The sequence below is a fragment of the Sapajus apella genome, unplaced genomic scaffold, assembly GCF_009761245.1.
Source record: "Sapajus apella isolate SASKATOON/1434 unplaced genomic scaffold, GSC_monkey_1.0 scaffold14, whole genome shotgun sequence".
Taxonomy (NCBI): Eukaryota; Metazoa; Chordata; class Mammalia; order Primates; family Cebidae; genus Sapajus; species Sapajus apella.
In genome coordinates this window covers 15,469,889-15,482,188 of record NW_022436954.1, presented here as the reverse complement: position 1 = coordinate 15,482,188, position 12,300 = coordinate 15,469,889, and the positions used below count along the sequence as shown (strand labels likewise).

General features: G+C 45.8%; 1 protein-coding gene and 1 pseudogene across 3 annotated transcripts in view; one reads left to right on the top strand and one right to left on the bottom strand.

Annotated features, from left to right (window-relative positions):
• The window catches only part of FNBP4 (formin binding protein 4), a 50,203-nt gene extending 37,903 nt beyond the window's left edge, over nucleotides 1-12,300 (bottom strand). The window contains exons 1-3 of one of the 3 annotated variants that reach the window (XR_004270155.1): nucleotides 11,912-12,283; nucleotides 10,164-10,256; nucleotides 2,366-2,502 (exon numbers count right to left, since the gene is read on the bottom strand). Coding sequence is in view for 2 of the 3 variants with exons in the window: in XM_032282190.1 (XP_032138081.1) it covers nucleotides 2,366-2,502; nucleotides 10,164-10,256; nucleotides 11,912-12,137 (456 nt within the window). In the remaining variant the exon portion in view is untranslated. Of the gene's footprint in view, nucleotides 1-2,365; nucleotides 2,503-10,163; nucleotides 10,257-11,911 lie in introns of all 3 variants that reach the window. The other 2 variants (XM_032282190.1, XM_032282191.1) reach the window with 2 other exon arrangements.
• On the top strand, nucleotides 3,573-4,946 carry LOC116554497 (annotated as a pseudogene).

Genomic DNA, 12,300 nt, shown 5'->3' with positions numbered 1-12,300 from the left:
AACAAGAGCAAAACTCCGTCTCAAAAAAAAAAAAAAAAAAAAATCTACACACAGACCAGGCACAGTCCTGTAGCCCCAGCACTTTGGGAGGCTGGGGTAGGTGGATCACTTGAGGTCAGGAATTCAAGACCAGCCTGACCAACATGGTGAAACCCCACTTCTACTAAAAATACAAAAATTAGGGGCCGGGCGTGGTGTCTCACTCCTGTAATCCCAGCATTTTAGGAGGCTGAGGCGGGTGGGTCACCTGAAGTCCGGAGTTCAAGATCAACCTGGCCAACATGGAGAAATCTCGTCTCTACTAAAAATACAAAAATTAGTCAGGCATGGTGGCGGATGCCTATAGTCCCCAAAACTCAGAAGGTTGAGACAGGAGAATCCCTTGAACCCAGGAGACAGAGGTTACAGTGAACCGAGATCGCGCCACTGGACTCCAGCCTGGAAGACAGAGTGAGATTCTGTCTCAAAGCAAAACAAAACAAAAAATAAAATAAAATTAGGCCAGGCATAGTGGCTCACGTCTGTACTCCCAGCAATCTGGGAGGCCAAGGCAGGTAGATCACCTGAAGTCAGGAGCTCAAAACCAGCCTGGCCAACATGGTGCAAACCTGTCTAAACTAAAAATACAAAAATTAGCCAGATGTGGTGGTAACGCCTGTAATCCCAGCTACTCAGGAGGCTGAGGCACAAGAATCGCTCCAACCCAAGAGACAGAGGTTGTAGTAAGCCAAGATCACAGTACTACATGCCAGCCTGGGTGACAGAATGAGATTCTGTGAAAATAATAATACTAATACTACTACTACTACTAATAATAATACAAATATCATGGGGCATGGTAGTACATGCCTTTATTCCCAGCTACTCAAGAGGCTGAGGTGAAAGAATTGCTTGAACCCGGGTGGCAGAGGTTGCAGTGGGCCAACATCATGCCAGCACACTCCAGCCTGGGTGACAGTGAGACCCTGTCTAAAGGAAGAAAGAAGAAAAATTCTACACACTCATTCTAAGCTCCTTAAATCAAAACCCTCATCTTCCAATCACACGAGCTTCCCAGTCTCTTCTAATTCTCCTTTCTTCTCCTTGAAAACTTTACAAAAAGAGAGGTGGTGGCTCATGCCTATAATCCCAACACTTTCGGAAGCCAAGGTAGGTGGATCACCTGAGTTCAGGAGGTCGAGACCAGCCTAGTCAACATGGTAAAATCCCATCACTACTAAAAATACAAAAATGAGCTGGACATGGTGGCACAGGCCTGTAATCCCAGCTACTCAGGAGGCTAGGGTAGAAGAATCAATCACTTGAACCCAGGAGGTAGAAGTTGCAGTGAGTCAAGATTGTACCACTGTACTGTAGCCTGGAAAACAGAGTAAGACTTCATCTTATTTATTTTATTTTATTTTATTATTATTATTTTTTTTTGGAGACGGAGTTTCACTCTTGTTACCCAGGCTGGAGTGCAATGGCGCGATCTCGGCTCACCGCAACCTCCGCCTCCTGGGTTCAGGCAATTCTCCTGCCTCAGCCTTCTGAGTAGCTGGGATTACAGGCACGCACCACCATGCCCAGCTAATTTTTTGTAGTTTTAGTAGAGACGGGGTTTCACCATGTTGACCAGGATGGTCTCGATCTGTTGACCTCGTGATCCACCCACCTTGGCCTCCCAAAGTGCTGGGATTACAGGCTTGAGCCACCGCACCCGGCCAAGACTTCATCTTAGAGAGAGAGAGCAGAGACAACCAGATGTGGTGGCTCACACCTGTAATTCCAGCACTTTGAAAGGTCAAGTTGGGAAGATGACTTGAATCCAGAGGTTCAAGACCAGCCTGGGAACACAGTGAGACCCCACCTCTCTCTTTTTTTTTTTTTGAGACAGAGTTTCGCTCTTGTTACCCAAGCTGGAGTGCAAAGGCACGATCTCAGCTCACTGCAACCTCCACCTCCTGGGTTCAAGTGATTCTCCTGCCTCGGCCTCCTGAGTAGATGAAATTACAGGTATGCACCACCACATCCTGCTATTTTTTTGTATTTTTAGTAGAAATGGTGTTTCACCATGTTAGCCACGCTGGTCTCAAACTCCTGACCTCAGGTGATCCGCTCACCTCAGCCTACCAAAGTGCTGGTATTACGGGCGTGAGCCACAGAGCCCGGCTGATCCTGTCTCTTTAAATTACACACACACACACACACACACACACACACACACACAGACACACAAAAGTGAGATGGGGAGAAATAGAAGAGAGTTGGAGGGAGAGGGTGAAAGGAGGTGGATAACATTGAATTGACAAGTAGGATGACCACTTGAGATCCTGGTCCCAAAGTTGCTTTAATAACTAAAACCCCAAACCAAAGCACCACTAACCGCTAGGAAGTTGGCTAATGTACTATCAATATCAGTCGACTGGTTTCCATTTGTCTCTTTGGATTGTGCTGGCTTTTCGGAAACATCATTGTCGTCGTCATCACTGTCAGCATAAGCACCAAGTAAGCATAGACCGCCTAGAAACAAAAAGGAAAACAGTATTTGTAACAACAATGGCAATATGTCCTAGGAGTATCTAAGCAAAAATATAACATGTCTTTTAACTTACTTACAAATGAGAACATAATCCCAAAACTCATAATCACTGAACTATCACAGAACTATAAATTACATCACATGGTTAAAGCTAATAAAAACCACCTATAGCCGGGGGTGGTGGCTCACGCCTATAATCCTAGCACTTCAGGAGGCTGAGACAGGCAGATTGCCCAAGCTCAGGAGTTCAAGACCACCCCAGGCAACAGGGTGAAACCGCATCTCCACTAAGAATACAAAAAAATTAGCCGGATGTGGCGACGTGTGCCTATAGTCTCAGCTACTGGGGAGGCTGAGGGAGAGCTCCTTAACCGGGAGACAAGGTTGCAGTGAGCTAAGACTGCACCACTGTACTCCAGCCCAGGCAAGAGAACGAGACTCCATCTCCAAAGAAATAAAAAAGAAATAAAAAAAAACTTGACCTATGGGCCATGCACCACAGCTTATGTCTACAGTCTCAACTTCTTGGGTAGGTTCTGAAGCAGCAAGATCATTTGAGCCCAGGAGTTCGAGACCAGCCCTGAAAACGTAGCGAGACCTTGTCTCTCCAAAACAAACAAAAAAAAAAAAAAAAAAAAAAAAAAAAAAAAAGGAAGAGGAAGAAGAAGAATAAAAAATTAGCTGGGCGTGGGGCTGAGGTGGGAGAATAGCTTGAGCCTAGAAGATTGAGGCTACACTGAGCAGGAACATCTCCACTGCACTCCGATCAGGGTGACAAAGTGAGACTGACCATGTCTCCAAAAAATAACAACAAAAAGATCAAGAGAATAAGAAAAGTAATTCATAGTTATTTCAATTATTCAATCTCACTCTCTCTTCCCAAATAGTACATAGTATATCCTGATTTTAGAATTTAGTGATTAAAGTGTTTACCTCAAAGTAAGCAAATTACAGTGTAACAGTTGAAACAAAAAGAGTCTACAAAACAAAACAAATTTAAAAAAAACAGAAACAAAGACTTTCAAAGTTAAAAACAAAGTCTTGCGGTAGGATGTGGTGGATCACATTCCCAATTCCAGCACTTTGGGGAGGCCAAGGCGGGCAGATCACCTGAGGTCAGGAGTTCAAGACCAACCTGACCAACATGGAGAAACCCCATCTCTGCTAAAAATACAAAAAATTAGCCAGGCATGGTGGCGCATGCCTGAGTCCCAGCTACTCAGGAAGCCGAGGCAGGAGAATCGCTTGAATCTGGGAGGTGGAGGTTGCAGTGAGCCGAGGTTGTGCCATTGCACTCCAGCCTGGGCAATAAGCAAAACTCTGTCTCAAAAAAAAAAAAAAAAAGCGGGGCGCGGTGGCTCAAGCCTGTAATCCCAGCACTTTGGGAGGCCGAGGCGGGTGGATCACGAGGTCAAGAGATCGAGACCATCCTGGTCAGCACGGTGAAACCCCGTCTCTACTAAAAATACAAAACATTAGCTGGGCGTGGTGGTGCGTGCCTGTAATCCCAGCTACTGAGGAGGCTGAGGCAGGAGAATTGCCTGAACCCGGGAGGCGGAGGTTGCGGTGAGCCGAGATCGCGCCATTGCACTCCAGCCTGGGTAACAAGAAAGACACTCCGTCTCAAAAAAAAAAAAAAAAAAAAAAAAAAAGAAGCTGCTGGGAGTTGCTTGGAGGTTGGCGGTGCACGGCTGAAGGCTAGCAGACGGAGCAATCACATCGCACAAACAAATTTACTATTCGGACAAATATGACAATGAGGAGTTTGAGTATTGGCATGTTATGCTGCCCAAGGTCATAGCCAAGCTAGTCCCTAAGACCCATTTGATGTCTGAATCTGAATGGAAGAATCTTGGCGTTAAACAGAGTGAGGGTTGGGTCCATTACATGATCCATGAACCAGAACGTCCCATCTTACTGTTCCGGCACCCACTACCCAAGAAGACGAAGAAATGAAGCTGGCAAGCCACTTTTCAGCCTCAAGCTTTACACAACTGTCCTTACTTCCTAACATCTTTCTGATGACATTATTGTGTTGCCTTCTTGTTTTTCACTTTGATATTTAAAAGATGTTCAATACACTGTGTGAATGTGCTGGTAACTGCTTTGCTTCTTAAGTAGAGCCACCACCACCATAGCCCAGCCTGATGAGTGCTCTGTGGACTCACAGCCTCAGCTGAGTGTGACCCCAGAAGCGACAGTGTGCTGTGTATCCAGAGCACACTTGGCAGATGGAGGAAGCATCTGAGATTAAGATCATGGCTGTTACAGGGATCATATAAACTTGTTTTTGTTTTTTTCTGCTGGGTGTTCGATGTATGGTGACTTGTGGATTTATGTTTCATTGTACTGGAAACTTTCCATTTTATTCAAGAAATCTGTTCATGTTATAAACCTTGATTAAAGAGGAAGTTTTTATAATCTTAAAAAAAAAAAAAAGGCCAGGCATGGTGGCTCACACCAGTAATCCAAGCACTTTGGAGACCAAAGCGGGTGGATCACCTGAGGCCGGGAGTTCAAGACCAGCCTGACCAACATGGTGAAACCCCATCTTAAAAAAAAAAAAAAAAAAGAAAAGCTTTTAATCAATGATTATTCCTGAAACAGGAAGTGGCATGAATTAAAAATGGGGCTCGACATGGCTAAAACCAATTATTAATGTCTTCCTTAAACTCAAGTGGTATCAGGGATGGCCTCTGTAATGCTGCTATGTCATTTCCTTTTGGATCACCTGTGGTAAGATTACAATTAACTAAGCATATGTACCTCTCTCTATATATTATTTTATTATAAATACATAAAATGTTAAATTCTAGCTAGACTTTTCAGCTATTATACTAAATTTCACAGTGCTCACAAATTCTATGCTCTCACTAAAAATTTGGTAAATGAACAGATTTATCAGAAAATAAAATTAGTTTTTCGTGTCATACATCCCATACATAAACTCAAAGGTCACCTAAAGGTAAACATAAATTGTTCCATTAGTAATGTAAGAGTTCACATTCAATGCTTTAGTATCATAATTCCTGCCTTCATTTTTTTCATTTTGTATGTAGTATGCAGGTAAGTTCTTAAATAGCAGTTTCTTTTTTTTTTTTTGAGATGGAGTCTCACTCTGTCACCCAGGCTGGAGTGCAGTGGCACGATCTTGACTCACTCCAACCTCCACCTCCAGGATTCAAGCGATTTTCCTGCCTCTTCCTCCCGAGTGGCTAGGATTACAGGTGTGCACCACCACACCCTGCTCATTTTTGCATTTTTGGTAGAGATGGAGTTTCACCATGTTGGCCTGGCTGCTCTTGAACTCCTGGCCTCAAGTGATCTGCCCACCTCAGCCTCCCAAAGTGCTGGGATTACAGGCGTGAGCTACCTCACACAGCTTCTAAATATCAATTTCTAAAGTTTGATTTATTTATGTTTATATGTGTGCATGTTAAGAGACAGGGTCTTGCTCTATGGCCCAGGCTTGAAGCGGTGGATCACTGTAGTCTCAAACTCATGGCCTCAAGTGATCCTGTTCCCTCAGCACCCTGAGTGGATTACTAGAGGCACAACCTACCATTCCTGGCTAATTTTTTTTTTATTTTTTGCAGAGATGGAATCTCCTGTTGCCCAGGCTGGTCTCAAACTCTTATCCTCATGTGATCCTCTTGCCTTGACCTCTCAAATTGTTAGACAAAATTATTCTTTTTTCTGAGATAGGGTATCACTCTGTCTGGCACGAGTGAAATGGTGTGATCACAGCTCACTGCAGCCTCAACCTCCTGAGCTCAACCCAACCTCCCACTTGAGTCAGACTCCTGAGTAGCTGGTACTACAGATGCACACCACCATGCCAGGCTAACTTTTGTAGAGAGAGGTTTTGCCATGCTGCCCAGGCTGGTCTCAAAATCCTAGGCACAAGCCATTCTTCTGCTCACATAGCTAGGAATACAGGTCTATGCCACCACATTTGGCTTTTTTTTTTTTTTAAGTACAGACAAGATTTCATTCTGTTGCCCAGCTTGGCCTTGAACTCCTGAGCTCAGCCTCCCAAAGTGCTGACACTGCAGGTGTGGACCACTTTGCCTAACCACAAAATACAGGTGTGAGCCACCTCACCTGGCCACAAAATAGTATTTTAAACTGGCAAGAAAGATATTTACATGGACATTCCTGGCTGGGTGCAGTGGCTCACACCTGTAATCGCAGCACTCTGGGAGGCTGGGGATGGCAGATCACAGGGGATGGCAGATCACAGGGGATGGCAGATCACAGGGTCAGGAGATCCAGACCATCCTGGCCAACATGGTGAAACCCTGTCCCTCCTAATTGGCCAGGCGCAGTGACTCACGCCTGTAATCCCAGCACTTTCGGAGGCCGAGGCAGGCGGATTACCTGAGGTCGGGAGTTCAAGACCAGCCCGATCAACCTGGAGAAACCCTGTCTCTGTTACAAATAAAAAAAAATTAGCTGGGCATGGTGGCACATGCCTCTTATCCTAGCTCCTCAGGAGGCTAAGGCAGGAGAATTGCTTGAACCCAGGAGGTGGAGGCTGCAGTGAGCCGAGATCGCGCCATTGCACTCCAGCCCGGGTAACAAGAGCGAAACTCTGTCTCAAAAAAAAAAAAAAACTATCTTCCTGGGTTGGGCATAGTGGCTTCTGCCTGTAATCCCAGCACTCTGGGAGGCCAAGGTGGGAAGATCACTTCAACACTGAGTTGTAAGAACAAGTTCTTGATTACTATTAAGATGTGTTGCAGGCCAGGCGTGGTGACTCACACCAGTAATCACAGCACTTTGGGAGTCTGAGGCAGGTTAATCACTTGAGGTCAGGAGTTCAAGACCACCCTGGCCAACATGGCGAAACCCTGTCTCTACTAAAAATATAAAAATAGCCAGGCGTGGTGGTTCACACCTGTAATCCTAGCACTTTGGGAGGCCAAGGAGGGTGGATTGCCTGAGTTTAGGAGTTTGAGACCAGCCTGGGCAACAGGATGAAACCCTGTCTCTACTAAAATACAAAAAAAATTCACCAGGTGGTGGCAGCGTGCACCTATGGTCCCAGCTACTAGGGAGGCTGAGGCACAAGAATTACTAGAACCGGGGACACAGAGGTTGCAATGAGCCGAGATCGTGCCTCTGCACTCCAGCCTGTGCAACAGAGCAAGGCCCCATCTCTTTAAAAATATATATACATATGTATATTTATACATTTTGTATATAATATATACTTTATATGTATATGTGTGTGTATATATATATTTATATGTAAAATGTATATATAAATTCGTTGGGCGTGGTAGCACGTGTGCACCTGTAATCCCAGCTACTCAAGAGGCTGAGGCAGGAGAATCACTTCAGCCCAGGAGGCGGAGGTTGCAGTGAGCCAAGATCACGCAGCTGCACTCCAGCCTCGGCAACAAGATCAAAATTCCATCTCAAAAAAAAAAAAAAAAAAAAGTCTGTTGCTACTTACAAGCCTGAGAAACCACGGTCATTCTTCAGAGCCATAGTCTTTAGCAGTCTTTTTTTGAGGGGGATGATGACCCGTCAAACCTCAACATTCTTACTTACCTTTGAAGGATGGTGCCACACAATTTCTGTATCAGCTAGCCATATCAGGCAGCAAATTATTTCTTAAGTATATAACTCTTGGCTGGGCACCGTGGCTCACACCTGTAACCCCAGCACTTTGGGAGGCCAAGGCAGGCGGATCATCTGAGGTCAGAATTCAAGACCAACCTGGCCAACACGGTGAAACCCTGTCTCTACTAAAAATACGAAAATTAGCCGGGTATGTAGCATGCGCCTATAATCCCAGCTACTTGGGAGGCTGAGGCAGGAGAATCGCTGGAATCCGGGAGGCAGAGGCTGCAGTGAGCCGAGATCGTGTCACTGCACTCCAGCCTGGGCAACAGAGCAAGACTTTGTCTCAAAAAAATAATAAACGAAAATACCTCTTATGGCTTGAATGTACCCCTAAAAAGGATGTTTTGGGGAAAAAATTTTTTTAACTTTAAAAAAAAAGGATGTTTTGGAAATTTAATCCCCAATGCAACAGTGTTGGAAAGTGGGGGCCTAATGGAAGGTGTTTACATCTTGAGGGGATATTCAAACCACAGGAGTAATCAATGAAGTTTCTCCTAAAAACACTTAAATTTATATTTTATTTTATGTATTTATTTAAGACAGGTTCTCACTGTGTCATCCAAGCTGGAGTACAGTGGTGTGACCTCGGTTCACTGCAACCTCTGCCTCCTGGGTTCTTGTGTCTCAGCCTCCTGAGTAGCTACAATTACAGGCGTGCGCCACCAGGTCTGGCTAATTTTTGTATTTTTAGTAGAAACGGTGTTTCACCATGTTGGTCAGGCTGGTCTTGAACTCCTGAACTCAGGTGATCCAACCGCCTCAGTCTACCAAAGGGCCAGGATTACAGGCATATACCACCACTCCTGGTTAAATTCTATATATTTTAAATAAGTGTTTAGTCTCAAATGAAATAACATATATATTTTGCAAATAAAGAATGCTGTAATGTAGTTCTGAAACTTCTCTCACAACCAAATTTTAGCTTTCTAACCCACAATGGGGTGTTTGGTTTTTTTTTTAGTGGCAAATGGTGGAGAGAGGAATATAAGCATCCATCATTTTAAGTATCAAACAGCACAAAAAATAACGGGGCACGGTGGCTCATGCCTGTAATCCCAGCACTTTGGGAGACTGAGGCAGGCGGATCCCCTGAGGTTGGGAATTCAAGACCAGCCTGATCAACATGGAGAAACCCTGTCTCTACTAAAAATACAAAAAAAATTAGCCAGGCATGGTGGTGCATGCCTGTAATCCCAGCTACTCATGAAGCTGAGGCAGGAGAGTCGTTTGAACCCAGGAGGCGGAGGTTGGAGTAAGCTGAGATCACGCCATTGCACTCAAGCCTGGGTAACAAGAGCAAACTTCTGACTCAAAAAAAAAAAAAAAAAAAAAAAATTACACAAAGTATTCTGAACTGAAAAGAAATTATTACCAATTATAGAGTATTTAATATTAAAACATATTTTACTCTTCCAAGATATATAGAGGAAATTAACATCCTTGGCACTATGTCAGAACTTTATATACATCTGGAAATATCTCAGAGATAAAAGATCCATTCTACAGATGAATCAAGTTCAAACCAATTAATAACTGCCCCAAAGTCTAAGTGTGAATGCCAGAGTGATTAATTAAACCCAAGTTTGTCTACAAAACCACTGTTGCAACTACAGTATTCCTTTGTACTTGAAAATACTTATTAAGATCAATTTCAGATCCACCAACATTTATTAGGCAACCAATCGAGCCAGTGTGTTAGAAAAGGAATAGTAGTTGGCAGGCCTAATGAACACCAAGCTAGTGGGAGGACCAGAAAACTAGTTGTAAAATAGCATCAGGAAAAAAAAAGTAGTAAAAAACATTTTGGGTACAGAGAAACAACAAATTTTGCACTGGTCAAAGCGTGTATCCCTCAACATTCTGTCACAAACAAACAAATCTTCAATCATGCTTTTGGGAGTAATAATGTGAACAACACTAAAGCAGTCAACAGAATATTCTACGTAAACCCAGTTTGAATTTAATGAAAGACGTGAGAAAAAATGTAAGAAATAAAACAAAAGCATACCTGTTGCTTTAACGGCTGTGGGTCTGGTGGTCATGACTGGTTTTGGAGGATTCTGAACAACTCTAGGAACCTCCACCACCACTTCCTGTTCATCTGGATGTAAAAAAGAAAAAAAAAAAAAGGCAATCAGACTCCGGACCAGAGAAAACATTAGAGGTGACAAATCAACCTTTGATTTAACCTTTCGAGTCTAGATTTCATCAATTTTTTAAAAAACTATATTTTGGCAGGGCTCACACCTGTAATCCCAGCACTTTGGGAGGTGGAGGTGGGTGGATAACTTCAGGTCAGGAGTTCAAGACCAGCCTGGCCAACATGTTGAACCGCATCTCTATTAAAAATGCCAAAAAAAAAAAAGAAAAATCAGGCGGGCGTGGTGGCGCTTGCCTTTAATCCCAGCTACTCGGAGACTGAGGTAGGAGGACTGCTTGAGCCCAGGAGGTGGAGGTTACAAACACTCCAGCCTTGGCCACAGAGGGAGACTCCAACTCAAAAAATAAAAATAAAAAATAAGGACATTTCGCTGACCCAAATAATTGGGAGATGATAAACACGCAGAGCTGGAACTTTTTTTTTTTTTTTTTGAGACAGAGTTTCACTCTTGTTCCCAGGCTGGTCAAACTCCTGATCTCGAGTGATCCGCCTATCTCGGCCTCCCAAAGTGCTGGGATTACAGGCGTGAGCCACCACGCCCTGCAGTCCTTCATCTGCCTAGAAACTTCAACATCAAGAGAAGACTCTGATCATGGTGAAAAAAATTAATATATATGCATGGCCGGGCGGTGGCTCTCGCTTGTAACGATCGCTTGAGCCCTGGATTTGGAGACCAGCCCAGGCAACATGAAGAAACCACGTCTCTACTGAAAATACAAAAATTAGCTGGGCGTGGTGGCAGGGTCCTGTAGTGTCAGCTACCCAGGAGGATGAGGCGGGAGGATCACTTGAACCCAGAGGCAGAGGTTGCAGTGAGCCCGAGATCGCGCCACTGCACTCCAGCTTGGGCGACAGAGCGAGACCTTATCTCAAAAAACCAAAACTCTCAAAAAGTTACATCTGCAATACTCATAAATACACACAAAAACAGTAAGTATTCTCCAGGCTATGATAGGACGTGTACAAGAAACGCCAAACTGCTATTGCGGATTTTTTGCAACTAACGACTCAGCATCAGTGATCTCTAGCCCTGCAGTCACTTCTAATCCAAGACCACTCCGGTGAGAACCACACAAATACTTGGGAACCCACGAGCTCCATTTCTCCAGGACTTTTGCTAATATGGGGATACTTATTGGCTGGCACATTAAAAAGAACTTCTAAACGTCTTTGTCTCCGTTTCAACAAAACCGAAAGGAGGCAGATGACGTGTGGAAAAGCCTGGTCCACAGTCACAGGCCGCGCACGCGGAAACTCATCCTCACATCAACCCTCTGCGTAACCCAAAAACGACCCGGGGCGTTTGGGAGACTCAGGGCGCCGGAGCCTCGGTCGCATTTCAAATGTTCCCGAGGCAACCCCCGCACCAGAGATGGCGCCTCAGGGTAGGCCCCAGCCGAGAGCGCAGAGCCCGGCCTGGTCCTTCTGCGGCCCGGAGCCCACGGTCGCCCCGCCCGCAGGCCCGCAGCAGGCAGGCCCGCAGCAGGCAGGCCTCGGAAGCCGACCTCGCCCGCCTCCCTCGCCAGGTCTGGACAGGCGTCCTGAGGAGCCTAGGCCGCAAGCCCTGAGCTCGAGTACCGGGACCCCCCGCGCACCCTTGCCTTCTGAAGACGAGTCGTCCGGGGCTGCGGCGGCAGTCACCGAGGTGGTGGTGGTCGTCGCCGCCGCCGGGGCGGGCTGGCTGGGGGCCGCTGCCGTCGAGTCTGGCTCAGTGTCCGGTTCCGGCTCCGGGTCCCGGCCCGGCGTGCTACCTCGAGGACCCGGCGGAGAGAGCTGCAGGATAGGCCTGCGGCCGGGTACCGCCCGGGACTTCTTCCCCATCGCGAGCCCAAGCGCGAGCTGCGAGCGTCGGGAGGCCGAGAGGGGCGGGCGCAGGGCGCTGCGACGCGTAATCAATATTCATACACCGCGACACCGCCTCCTGCCCTGATCCGCTTTCAACCGGCGAAGCGCGCGCTCGCGCAAGCGCCTCCCGCACCTCGGC